This window comes from Sceloporus occidentalis, unplaced genomic scaffold (assembly GCF_023333645.1).
Source record: "Sceloporus occidentalis isolate IW3139 unplaced genomic scaffold, rSceOcc1.0.p SCAF_262, whole genome shotgun sequence".
In the NCBI taxonomy this organism is placed as follows: Eukaryota; Metazoa; Chordata; class Lepidosauria; order Squamata; family Phrynosomatidae; genus Sceloporus; species Sceloporus occidentalis.
The window spans coordinates 829606-844299 of record NW_028317242.1 but is presented as its reverse complement, the minus strand read 5'-3'; the positions used below and the strand labels follow the sequence as shown (position 1 = coordinate 844299).

General features: G+C 39.9%; 1 protein-coding gene across 1 annotated transcript; it reads left to right on the top strand.

The window, feature by feature from the left end:
- Nucleotides 1–10533: 10533 nt before the first annotated feature.
- Nucleotides 10534–10896, top strand: LOC149275855 (potassium voltage-gated channel subfamily E member 2-like). The gene has a single exon (XM_089504244.1). The coding sequence runs from the start codon at nucleotides 10534–10536 to the stop codon at nucleotides 10894–10896; it is 363 nt and encodes a 120-aa protein (XP_089360370.1).
- The last annotated feature ends 3798 nt before the right edge of the window (nucleotides 10897–14694 follow it).

Genomic DNA, 14694 nt, shown 5'->3' with positions numbered 1-14694 from the left:
GCTCGAGGGGCAGTGTTACAGGGTCACCGTACCCAAGGCTGGGTCCCCCTGTTTGAGGGCTGAGGAATCACCAGTCAGTCCCTCATACGGATAGCACTCAGCTATCCACGGATCATCCAGACCACCATTCGTAGTAAACCAAGAAGAACTCTCTTTATTACAAACACACAGAACTTTATACAATCTCAACGCAATGTGTACCGAACCCAACCCCCAATCCCATCAGCCACATCCCATCACAAATCCCATCAGCCACATCCCATCACAAATCCCATCAGTATACAGGGGATGTATCAGGTGAGGGGATTACAGAATACAATGGGTTCCCCCACCTGTGTTATCCCCCCTGTAGTGCGGGTGCCGTCTGGGCAGACAGGGCTGTGTTGGCTGATTAAGAGCCCCAGCCAGATTATAGGATCGTCTCTTTGAAGGCTGGGGCTGAATCCACATCAGTCTCTGGGCCGGTTACACAATAAACACAATATAATATATTACCGGGTCACAGTATACAGAACCGGACACAAAAGTGCTCCGTGACCCGGCTAAACTTCATATGACACATGAGCCAGCTAGCCTGGCCCTGTCACAGGCAGGGCACCATTTCTGTTCCTTTTTATTACATTATAGTGTAAAGAACCCTTAAGTGGACTAATTATTAAGGATGTTATAGTCGCACCAAACTTCTATTTCGGTGATTTAGTGAGGTTATATGAGGGGATGCCGCATATAATGGTTAGTTGTAAAACCAATACATATTAAGACTGCTAGGGTTCCAGCGATAAAAGTTGGCTCACCACTTGGCAACCACTCCAACGGGTGAAGTCACCAGGTTTCTGTGGTCACTGAAGTTACCTAGCAAGGGCTGAAGCTTCGCCAAAGATGATTCATTTTATTTTATTCTTATTTGAATGATGGAACATATTTGTATGTTGTGCAGAGCTCCCAAACATGGCTTGAACACTTTTGGGGTTTATCTCCAATTACTACAAAACATCTATGGTTATAAAACCAGACGTCATAAAGGTTGAGATGTGTCTCAGAGTGACATGGCCAGAATGATCGAGCTCCTGCCTTGAACATCTAAACTTTCTCCACACTTGGAGAGTGGAGGAAATGTTGGTATCGATGGAGAAAAAATGGAGAATAGTGTACAAATATGCTAGTTTAATTCTATAAACACCTTAACATATGTTTATTTAGTGTAGAATCTGGGAAACTGACATATCCGCTTTAAAACCAGCAGATCCCCCAATCTCGGTACGGCCAAAATAAGTCCATACAGTATGCTCTTCTTAGACATCAGAATAATTCCTGGGAAAATGGCTATCATGGATTTCTTGTGTTTGAGAGTGGTACTAGTCGCCTGAAGGAAGATAATGAAAAACTATTTCATAAAAGGACTGATACAACAACCCTTTTCATTAAAGTACTGAATCATATCCTCACATGGTAATATCAAAGCCTAAAAACCTATCCTTCCGTTTCTTAAAGTTATGGATTTGGCTAGCATGCCGCAGTTACCCTGATATAACCCATGGGGGGGGGGGGTATAAAACCTTGTCCTTAATCAGGGGCCTAACTAGAAATAACAGGGCCCTGGTGCGAAAATTGCCCCTGAGACCCCCAACTTCAACAGCTAATTTGTGCCGTTACCACACAACTGATCTGTGCCTTCTTTACCCCCCCCCCTCATCCCAACATACAACATATGTAAACACACTTACACAAATTACACACAGTTACCCATACTCACTAATACATACTCCATGCTCAAACACACACAAGTACACATCCATGCTCACACATACACGCAAATACACATCCATGCTCTCACACATATAAGTATATGTGTATACTATGCAGAAGAGGACTGGCAACCTTCAGTTAAGGAGAAAAAAGGATTTGACTGCTTGCGAGGACGTCCCTCTTTACATAATGTATTTGTCTTTGTCAATTCTAGTTTTGTCGGACCCTTTGAATGTATGGATTGTAAGAATGCATGGACTGTATAGATTGTTGGCTCTATATTATATATATATATATATATATTAGGCCTCATGTAATTTAGTAATGATTGCTATGCACCCCTGCAGCATGCATAATCCATATCGAGTGGACTGTTACTTTAAGTAATTTCACAACCATTTTATATTTTCATTGAATTTCTGTGAGGCTTTAGAGACAAGTGGATATCATCTAAACAACAAAACCATAAAAAGCACATGATGTATTCTCTAAATGTATTATTCCCTAAATAGAAAACTGAACATCACAATGTGAATACTCAAAAATGGAACTTTTCCATGGTAGAATGTTGGCACCATCTGCTGGAATAATGGGCATTAACAAGAGAAATGAAAATACTGATCTTCCTGAACTACTCATGGAGACTTACTCAACAAATGTAACATCAGTCCCAGTTTTTACAGGACAGTCATGCCCTTCTGTCCCAGGTAGCTGCCCCACTGTCCTCCTTTTTGTGGTAGTGGAAGCCATGGGCCAGTTCTTGGACCACCTGCTGCATCTCTACTCTCTACAGATTTGGACGCTTGAAATGCTGATACCAGGCAGGTAATTGGCAGGACTAAAGGCTACTGCTTCTTCATGGAGGTCCAAATATTTCCTTACCCAAAACCTCTGGGGCAGGTTCGACATAGTTGTATTAGTTTTCACTAAAATGTACAACCCAATGAAAGAATAGACCCACAAAAACCAGCAAAGATCATTTACTGTCTCATACCGGTGATTCCTGCTTATTTGACCGTCCTTCTCAACTTTAAGGCATCTTTTACCCAAATTGTGTATTTCTTTAAATGCATTTTTTTTTTTGAATACACCAAAGTTCTTTGACGTAAAACCAGAATTTTCCTGACGTTAAGCTTGAAAATATTTGATTGTGTAGAAATTGTGAAATAAGGTCTGCCGGTTTTCTTTGTCCTTATACCCATTATCAATTTTCACAGTTTTGACTGGTCAACTGATTTCATGTAAGCAGTCCAAGAACTTGCGAAATGTAAGCTTTGGGTGGTTTTGTGCCCAAGGTTCATGTTTAAATAATCTTAAGAGAGAGCCGTGTAGGTGAATCACCTGATATCTACAAGTGCTTTAGAAATTCCACTATTTTGAAACGTTTGGACGCATTTCTTTTCTCTGAGATCCTTGAAAAAGGGTAAATTGGCACCCAGACGAAGTCCATCTTCTGCGAGTGAGGGTGAGTGATGCATTCGGACTCTTTGATAAAGAGCATGGTGTAGCTTATCTGACACAGGTTAACTCTGTTTTAACATTATAGCCATTTCTATAACTTGTCATAACCCTTTGAAGTGTTTTCCTACGCCACATGGTGAACATTCTGAGGCTAGAACCTGCTTATCAGCTCCAGAGTCTGAAGCTCACCATGTAATGCGGTATCTAATGTGAAAAAGTGTGTGTATGTGTGTAAGAAATTACGAACCTCTTACTGGGTCATTCTTTAGGGAGTGTGTGACCAATAAAGCACTAAGACAATTGTTTAGAATAATGTATATTGATATTGAACTAGGTCACTGTTACAGGATATAAAACATATAACAAACACCAAACATAGAAAAATACAAAACAAAAAGAATACTCAAGCATTAAAATGATGATGTAGGTCTTTCATCCTCTCGCAGCTCGCGGCATTCTCCTGGACGCCGTCTTACGCAGCTTCATTCTGAATCTCCTTACCCAGACCCTAACCCCGACTCTTGCAGCCCCCTAACTGGTTGTCCCAGAATTTCTTGCACAGAAAGTGGTTCACCCAACTTCTTTTTCCAGAGAGTTCCTGTATAACCCAGTCATACAGACTATGTAAAAATATAGCATATTTTGCTCTAGGTGTTTGACCATCTGGAGAGTATCTAAGAATCCCATCTCTGTTGGAGCCTTTGATTCCAAACCCTTTGTAGTGCATTACTATGCAAATGACCTCGTAAAAACAGATAGTTTATCTCACACACACCCAAACCTTCCCAAAATGTCTCTATGTATTAAAACTTATATTACATTTTTAAAGGTGCTCCGTGTCTTTTGTATGTGTATACATACATGTGAATGTATATTGTGCTCTGGGTGCTGTCTCTTTGGCCTGAGGTGGACTGGCTGGGTGGGATTGGTGGGCCTGCCCAATCTTCTCAATTTGGGAGAAGCCAGAATGCAGCAGGGTCACGTAACACAACCTTACGTGACCCCATGGTGAATGTGTGGCAGCGCACTCACACACTGTACGAGAAAGAAGACATCCGGAAAGGTAAGAGAGTGAGGGGAGGGAGGAAGAGAGTGTGAGGGTGAGCAAATTAGAGAAAGGGTAATCGAGGAAGGCAGGCAGGGAGACACTAAGAGGGATGATAATGGAGTTAGAGAGGGAGTTTGTAAGCATACGTTTATGTTACAGTGCATGTGCTAGGGAGCGTGAGCATGACTGTTTATGTGTAAGTGTGTGTCTTAGTATGAGTGTGTGCGTGTTTACATGGGTATGCATGTGAGCGTGTGTGAGTTAGCAAAAGTAATGTGCAAGTATGTGTTAGCATGAGTGTGTATGTGTAAGTATGTGTTAGCATGAGTGTGTACATGTATGTGTGTGTATTAGCATTGTGTATGTATGCATATGTATAATGTGTGTAAAACATGAGTGTGTGAATGTGTGCCAGCCTTCCCCTGTCTTCAGTCTTCCTAGTGCTCCGGTGTCACCTCTCCCAACCAGATAAGGCGGTGACGTCCCCAGATAATGTCAGACACCCCTTGGTGTGAAGTGTGTATTTGCAGGACAGTTGCCATTTTCAGACATTGTCATGCTGTGCGTGAGTGTAATAAGATGGTATTTGGGCTAGGTGGGCAGCTGGGAAAGTCTTTGTGACCTGACCCTTCCTGCCGAAACCCCAACACGTGCGTTTTGACACCTCAAATTTAAGGGGCTAATGCAAGTGTGTTCTCCGACTGTGTACTCTTTTTTATGAATAACACTTGCTGGAGTCTTTGGTCGATTGTGAGATCTGGTGGTAGACCAGCAGCAGACACCGCTGTTCTGAATCAAAGTGTTTGCCTGTGCGCATTCTGTTGCCTTTTATTACCTGGTTATTTATTGTCATGTTAGTCTTCTTTTCAAATTATTTTTATACGTTCCTCTGTTTATTTTAGTTTTCTTAGCAGCCTGATTTATTATAATTTTTTATATTTATTATTATATGTCATTCTATTAAACATGGTATTAGAGGACTACACAAAATAAGGACTTGTCCGGAAAACATTGACATGATACTTATGGCAAGATTCGAAGAGATTTATGTAGGCCAGATATAAACCTAAAGCATTGCCCAGGGGGAGGGCTATAGGCATGTTCCGCATCTTAAAATACTGGCTGGGGAAACATTTGCAAGATTTTGGGAGTTTATGCGATGTTTGTATCCACGCGTCTGTAGGGGAAAATGCGAATAAGCAAAAAATTACATACACAATATGTCAGATTCTTATTCTTTATCTGCAATGATTTATATATATATTTATATATATTATAAGAGTGTTAACAGATTCATGGACCTTGGCACAGCCTTCAAGGGAATCATCACACCTTTTTCTGTAGTTTTATACAGTTTTATATTTTTAAAACTATTACTTCTTTAAAAGGAGCTGCAACATCAGCTTGGGCCGATCCCATGGAATTTCAGCCAAAGTAATAGCTTCTATTGGCATAGAACCCATACATGTGTACGGCTGTTTGCGGCATTTCGTTTTCTTGAATGTCCTGAAACTGTTTTGTCCTGAAACCTGAAAAATAGTTTTTTTTAAATATATTTATTAATGACCTTGTAGAGGGATTGTATAGTAAAGTATCAATCTTTGCAGACGATACTAAGCTCTGTAACGTGGTTAACACAATAGAGGACAGTGCACGATTACAAATGGATCTGCATAGGTTGGAGGCTTGGGCTGGGATGTGGCAGATGAGGTTCAACACAGATAAATGTAAGGTTATGCACATGGGGAAGAAAAATCCAGGCTGGGAATATGTATTAAATGGGAAAACACTGGGGACGACTGACATGGAAAAGGACTTAGGAGTTTTAGTTAACAGTAAATTTACCTGTAGCGACCAGTGTCAGGCAGCTGCTGCTAAGGCAAATAAAATCATGGGGTGCATCAAAAGGGGCATAGATGCCCACGACAAGGAAATCATTCTACCACTGTACAAGTCACTAGTCAGACCACACATGGAATACTGTGTACAGTACTGGGCACCAGTGTACAAGAAAGATATAGTGGAGCTGGAGAGGGTTCAAAGACAGGCAACCAGAGTAATAAGGGGAATGGGAGGACAGTACCCAGAAAGATTATCAGAATTAGGGTTATTTAGTTTGGAAAAAAGACGGTTTAGGGGGGATTTAATAACTATGTATAAATATATAAGGGGACAGTACAGAGATCACTCCCAGGATCTATTTATACCCAGGACTGTATCTATAACAAGGGGACATCCTCTACGGTTGGAGGAAAGAAGGTTTCTACACCAGCACAGACGGGGGTTCTTTACAGTAAGAGCGGTGAGATTATGGAACTCTCTGCCAGAGGAAGTGGTTATGGTAAACTCAATAAAAGAGTTCAAAAGGAGCCTGGACGTGTTTCTTGAAAGCAATAATATTACAAGTTATGGATATTAGATTAATAGGGACAGAACGTTGATCCAGGGATTTATTCTGATTGCCATATTTGGAGTCGGGAAGGAATTTTCCCCCTGGTATGGGGCAATTGGCATCTGCTTCATAAGGGTTTTTTGCCTTCCTCTGGATCAACACAGTAGGGACACAATATGTATATAGGTTGAACTTGATGGACTTTGGTCTTTTTTCAACCTTATGAACTATGTTACTATGTTACTATGTTTTAATACCTAAATCAAGGTATCTACATTTCCGCTGACCAAATTACCCCAAAACTCATCTGGAAAATAGGCAAAGTAATAATACAGAGTGGGTAATGCCCTCCAGGGCCCTCATTGCAAAAAGAATACAGTGCTGGTTAAAATGAAATCTGTGACATATCTTCTCCTTATTCTAGATGCCTCCATGTGGAGCTACAGGTAAAAAAAATAAAGAATTGCATCAGGGATTAAGCCAGACTTTTGTCCCTGAGCATGCTGTGGCTTGGAGCATAATGCATACTTAATACATTGTCACCTGGTTAAAGTTGGTGAATATGGCCCTCGATGGCCACATATTATACCTAATTTGTTCACTGGAGAGATCACTCTGTAAATATAGGTGTAAATGGGAAAAAGGAAGAACTGCGTTGTAAACCATGTGTGGAAAAACTAAGTACTGCTTCCATAAGAATTAAGATGCTAAGTAGCAGACGGGTGCTGCTTATTAAATGCCCTTGACTGGTGTACTTCGTTTTTCACACATGGCTTCTCCATTTTGGCTTTATTTTTGTTGAATAAATCATGATATGGTGTAATATGTCATGTGTTGTTGTTCAGGTTGTATTTACCTAATTTCTTTGACCTGCTAAGGAACAGATGATTGTTGTTATATTCTGATATGTAGAACCATAGAATTCAAAGAGGGTGTTCTTTCTTTTTCACACAATTGTAACTAATTCAATATGACAGCTAGATTATGACTCAGATTTCCAAAATTTGTTCATCTACAATTTTATATATTTCTTACAGAGAATGTTTTTACTTGGGTTTCCGGAAGACACCAACCACACTTCATCTTCAATGGAAAACATACTTAAGGTGTTGCTTGAGAACCTTTTTGAAGAGGCTCAGCAGAACATGACGCAAAATGAGACGAGGCTGCAGAGAAGGCTGGGGCAGGAGGATCTGGTTGGGGCAGTCATATTTATCATGATTATCATCGCTATGTTCTCATTCTTTGTTGTTTCCCTGCTGGTGATCGCAGTAAAGTCGAGGTTATATGAAGCAGTGGAGGACTCAAACAGCAGACACTTCTCAAAGTCTACGATTGTGAATCCCAGGCTTTCAAAAGAAGGAGTCAGCTGTTTAATCCATGAAAACACAAGAGCTGCATAATACAGACTGTATACAGGAATAATATATCGAGGTCAGAAGTTGTCTTCTCAATTACACTGATGGTCAACTCAGCGTTGTATATGGAATGGGTTTGAAACTGTGACTATAAATGCAGTAAAAAACTATATAAAAAATCAGTTTTAGAGCGTTGCTAGAAGGACACACAAACTGCAATGGAGGTCTGTGCCTTGCTTTATTGATTTGACAGCTCCATGGGACAGATCAGAGGAGATCAGAGGAGATCAGAGGATCTCCCCAACTGGCCCATGATCCCTACTGCAGGCAAAGCATGGGACAGCGGGATAATCCCTGAAAATCAAGACTAGTCTGCGAAAACTGGGACTATTAGCGGGTATGAAAAAGCATCACATACAGTAACAGCTCTGGCTACTTTTCACATTGCAGTATGCTGAAAAATTATATATGGCTGCTGATGACGTAAAAAGATGTGTGTCGCTGAATTTATAGAATTACTGTAATCATTATTTTACACCAAGGTGTTTCTGGTATTAAAATGTTTTTTTTTTAATATGTAAATTTTGCCCAAGCGAAGATTTGGTATTAGAATCCAGTAGTTAGAAAGGGCAATGCTGAATACATTAATTATAATAATTATCTTTAAATAGTGAAAAACACTGGATTTAAATGAGATACAAAAAAAAACATTTTTACAGATACCGTTTATATATTCATGCAATCTTCACAATGTCCACTAGATGGCATCAGATGGGGAGACATTTGGGATTGGACCATCAATCAGTTCCATGCCTTTTCATACTGCAGTTAGATTTCTCTCTATCTAGTAATTTCTCCTCGCCCACCTTTACAACAGCTGTCTGAACCAATCAGCAACAAGCAGCAACTTAACAACAGGGCAGAGATAATGTGGATCATGCAGAACATGGCAACTGTTGCTCCTTTGTACCGATCCTTCTTAACCATGCTTCTAGAATGGTACAGAATCTTTAGTATACCCTAACGGCTAATGGGGATCTGCCTGGGGTGCCCGGAATCTGTATCGTTAACTAGACCTCATCCTTCTAACTCCAGCAGAAAAAAAAACAAAAAACCAAAGGTTTTGCCACAAAAGGACTTCAAATCCAGTATCTCTAATTGGATATTTAAACAGCCAAGAAAATTAGAGACTAGCAAGAATAAACCAAATAATATGATCCCTCTGGAAATACTCTGACCTTCAATTATAATTTTCAAAAGGACGATTGTTCCGAAGTTGTAAACATGAAACAGAAAATTCCGTTGGGCTGCCGCACAGAGCCGAGAATAATAGTTAGAATTCTGTACCAATATTTGACTTTACGTAGTAGATTAGATTAGGTTCTGCGGTTTATATAGAGCCAAGCATCGTGTGATTATCGCTCAGATGGATGAAGCGGGGAACGGACAGAAAGAGGGTTTATGGTCTTTCCCTTTGTTGTAAGTACAGAAAATATTTAATTTACATCATAAATGAGCAAAATAATTACAAAAATATACTTGATTTGTTACAGAAGTAATTATAACGTAGTTTCGGGTTATGACATCATCTTTTAGCATGAGGCATTGTCTTTTTTTATATGTACTGGCTTTAAATGGACATTAGTCAAGAGGGGGAATGCTCATAAAAAGTAATCATTGTCTGTAAGGGTTAATTAAACAGGATTAAAAACATTGAGTTCTAGGAAAGTTGCTGTGACATTAAAAACATATTTCATTACGCAAAATGCGAATGCTGTTGAGTTTCTCGTGTAAGTAAAGACTGAGCAGTATTAAGGATTTTATTATACATTGTGCAGGGTCAGCTCAGAGTTTCTCGCAGGTGAAACGCATCGGGATCGGCCCTTCATAATGCATAATTAAAGAAATTCCAATTTTTACCATAAAACACGTTCAATTCACGGATCAGAGAAAAATATTTTTATCGCATGTTGCCCAGGTATTTAGAACGGCTCCAAAACAAACATTTTTTTTTACACAGGTGGAACATAAAATGGATTAAAACTGTTTTTAGTGCCCCCAGCTATTTATGTAGAGATGTGTGTGACATTTTTGGCATACAAGACACATAAAGGGTTAACCCTTTAGAACGGGCAGCAAAAGACAAACATCTTCTCCCAGTTAAGTAAATGGTATAAAGCTCTGTTTCCAAAGAAAAAAAAATATCTAGGATTTTGTTGACCCTTCACGGCCACGGATGGTCTTCCTCATGAAAACCCATGGCAAAGAAGTTGATCAATAATTACTTATTAAGTATTGATTATTGGTTCTACTAAAGTAAAATTAAACGTTCGATACATAAAAAGTCAAAAATATTAACTTAAAAGGGAAGTCTCATGGAAAAAACCTTTTCAACACGACCATAAAGTCCCTTTATTCACCACACTGAGCGAATGCTTTACGGCAATGCTAATGAAGTCCCTTACTCCATAGACTTCTATATACGTAAAATATATCATTATATTGTTGTTTTAGAGAAACATCCGAAGATGTCGCTGGATAAAAACTTAACGCTTACTCTGGAGAACGCCTTCCAGAAAATCTTTGAAAATTACATGAATAGTTGGCGTAACAACGTGACGGCCGAGAACGACCAGCTGCAGGAGACCGTCAACACCGAGAACTTCGACTACGTTATCTTGTATCTCATGGTAATGATCGGGATGTTTTCATTCATCGTTGTCGCCATCCTGGTGAGCACCGTCAGGTCAAAAAGGATTCAAAGCTCAGATGAGAAATACGAAGACCCGTACCAGAGGTACATTGCCAATGACTGGACCGAGAGCAAAACTCAATGCGTCGTGATGGAAAACCCCGTTGCCAGGTCATATACCACACCGGCGTCGCCATAGATACGGAAGCACTAAAATTTATCCACTATAAATGTCATTTACGTGGATATGATTAGTAATTAAAGATTTTAGGCATCTGCTTATGACGGATCTCACGCGTGGGTCGCCAAATCTTTATGGAGCCAATAATCCCAAAATCAACCAAATAACAGCAAATTGGTTAAGATCCCAGTTGGGGATAAAAGCAAAGTATTTATTAACCCCTTAAGGACAATGGGCGGTCCCTAAACCCATTGAAAACAATGGATTTTGAGCCCGTACATGTACGGGCTTTGTCATTAAGGGGTTAATGTAACAGCATTGAAGGACTGTTGGAACCCGGATTCTTTATCCAGTTTGGTTTTGGGCTGGATAAGTAAGGAAGGAGCATATAACTTAATAAAGCACACACAATCCCAGTCCCTACTTTTAGATTGTGTCAATAAAATACGTTTTTTTAATTAATTTTTTTAAATTCAGTGCTCTTATATAAAGAATCAAGCGCTGCGTAAATTGTTGGCGCTATATAAATAAAAGATAATAATAATAATAAATAATAATAATAATAATAATAATTGAACTGCTTGGGCTCTGGTAGTGATATTGGTCTTCCAGTGATGATAAATGTTTTAAAGCACACGTCATAGGAATTAAAGAGGACGTCCCATGGGTTCTTCTTGAACATAAAATCCAGCGCTGTATACAGTAATGTGGGTCGGCGTTGACTAAAACCTGAAAATTCATGGTGCAGAAATCGTTACGCTATCAATTATTACTAATTCAATATTAATTATTGGTTATACAAAAGTAAAATTAATATTTTTATATTAATAATAAAAAAAATTATTATCTTAAAGGGGAAGTCTCATGGAAATGTTTTTTTCAACATGAGCTTATAAACCAGCGCTGTATATACTAAAGTAGGTTAATGTTAATAAAAATCTAATTTTGTTCCAATCAACTCCTTTTATCTGCAGACCTGGAGGCGGCCATTGCTGTCAGTCATGTGATATTTTGGGTGACTTTCCTGCTCAAACACCACACTGAGCTGATGCTTTATGGCAATGCTAATGAAGTCTGTCCCTGCATAGACTTTCATTAGTAAGAGTGTCCAGCTGGGTGATTATGACTGAGCCATTCTATTGTTTAGCGCAGGCAGCATGATAAGGAATCAGTGTTTGTCTAGCTTGGTTCGAATAACAGCTATACAAATGGCTAATACGCAGTTGTCTGAAGACATTATATGATGGGGTAAAAACTGTTTCAAAAAAAGAAAATGGCACAATATTTCTGAAAACGTAATTTTACTTTAATAATGAAAAAAAATGTGTGTTCCCCCCCCTTATCTAATCCAAATCTAGGATGATGGCAACGGTAACACAAATATAGCAGTCAGAGCATCAGAATGAATGTATATGGCATGTGACCTCTGGTTTTCCCCTATGGAACCCTTATCTAAAGCTTTTTTTTTCCCCTTACTTGTCCAACACAGACGTCATTCAACGTAAGTCACAGCAACCTTTTTCTCAACCGAATTGTGTTTATCTCATCATATAAAAGGCAAAGAAAGTCTAGCTGTCTGACTAAGGGATAAGAAGGAGTTAATTTTTTTGGCACACATAATATCACTTCATTGTCACCGCCACCGCTGTTGAATTATGACTTTGAGGTTTATTTACTAAAGAGAGGAGAGCTTGCAGGAGAGTTTGTAGGAGAGTTGTGGTTTCGGCTTACATCATTTAAATACATAAAGGGATTTAACCAAGTACAACAGGGAAGTATATATATAAGGAAGAGACCTGTTAGGATAACAGGTCCTAGGGGGTCAGATGTTGAGATTAAATGTAAGGAAGTTTTTCTGTACCCAGAGGGTGGTAGATAAGTGGAACAGCCTCCCAGCAGAAGTGGTAGAGGTGAATACATTGAGGGGAGTTAATCATGCATGGGGTAGGCATATGGCATATCTGGATCGGGAAATCTCTCCTAGTTGGATCTCAATGTTTACATTCAAGTGGCAATCGTAAGGAAACGGATAAGCGCGAGTAGCTCTAAAGCGTGGCAAAAAATACAGAACAGTAATTTGGACAGGAGACAAAGGTGATATGAATAGTTGGGGAAGAAGCATGTCTTTGCGAGGTAAGATACATTAATCAATGGAACGATGTTGGTGTAAGAAGTACTGATCGCAAACGAGTTCTCCAAAGGTGAAATGTTTACACGGTGCGGCACATTGGGGTAAGGATGTAAAGAGTAAAGATGGGGGGGAAAGCAAAATATGGGTGGCGATGGATGTGGGGAAATCAAATAGGTGAGAAAGGGAATTGGAAGGATGACATGGAGCAACGAGGAGTAACTTTGATGATTAAGCCAACTGCGACTGGTTTGGCTAAGAGAGACTGATTAGCAGCGTATCTTCAGAAGCTATGGACTACAATTCCCAGCATGCTTAGTATATATATATATATATATATATATATACCCTTTGAGCTTCTGGTATGACATCTCATCCCCAAGTCTTCAGTTACATCTTAACCTTCAGACCGACAGATGATATTATCCTCAACGTCTTATCGCCCCCCCCAACCAAATCACCCCCCACCTAGCAGGCGAGTTTAGTCGAGATGAGACATTTTTAATCATCTACATGTCCACCCATTACAAATAACGAACCTCAGTGACATCTCGTGGCCGCAGAACTAAAATTCCCCCTGTACATCGCAGAGTTTTATTTGTTTTGTAACCATGGCCTCTTAGAGCAGAAACTCACTGCGGCGGAGCAAGTTAAAACGTTCAGCTCCCCTGCAAACGACTGATTTAGTGAATAAACCAGACAAATGGGATTGAGGATAAACACTAGTTCTCATGCTCAGCTAGCGCGGTTATGTCCTGTCCCTTTAAATACGCTTTTTGAAAACAGCAACCACCAAATGTATTGATTTTTTTATGCATTTTTAATCATGTGCGATACTTCTTCATCCCGAACAATTCCTTTTTTGTTTCACGTTGAGCGTACGATACATTGTTCTATAGGGAGCACCAGAGGACCGTCTTCCTCTGCCGTGACAATAATAGGATTGGTGCCTGCCATGAAAAAATAGGCGAAAAAAACGAAACAAAACAAAAAAAAAGAAATATAAGAAACTGTGTGTTTGTGTTTTAAACTTCACCACTTTGTGCTGAACCCCCCCCCCCCCGCAAAAACATATAAATCTTGAACGTGGAGACCGTCACACTAGAGATTTTGTGCTGGAGAACGGACATTGCCTTTCATGCACTTGATCTCCATTGACGAGCTTAGACTGAGGATAGCGTAGACTCCCGCTGGGAAAATCCGGAGAGCTCGTGAAGGCATTCAGGGAATGACATAACGTGGGTGAATTGAGGGGTGTGATCAGAAAACTCTCATTGTGCTCCATGAGTTTCTCCATGATCTGGGGAGGAATCGTGTTGGACATTAACGTCGCACATTTGGCCATAACGACCTCGCTGTCATCCGGCTTGTCTTCTACCATGGTGATGATGGTCAGTAGCGATTTCAACAAAATGAAAATTCCAATGAGTCCAAAGATGTAAACCCAATGTTCGAGTGACACGTGCAGCTGATAGCTGGGGCTGGGGCTGGTCTCATTGGAAAAGTCTGGCGGAACCTGTTCTAAGCAGCTAAGAGCCGAAGGATCCATTCGGGTTTGGTTCAGCGCTCCCATGTTATATCCCAACCTCATATGTTCCTAAAAAAAAAAACAAGAAGGAAAGAAAATCTGGATTTGGTCATAAATTGTTACAAATTTATGAAAACGTGGCAAAGGTGTATCAGCGCCC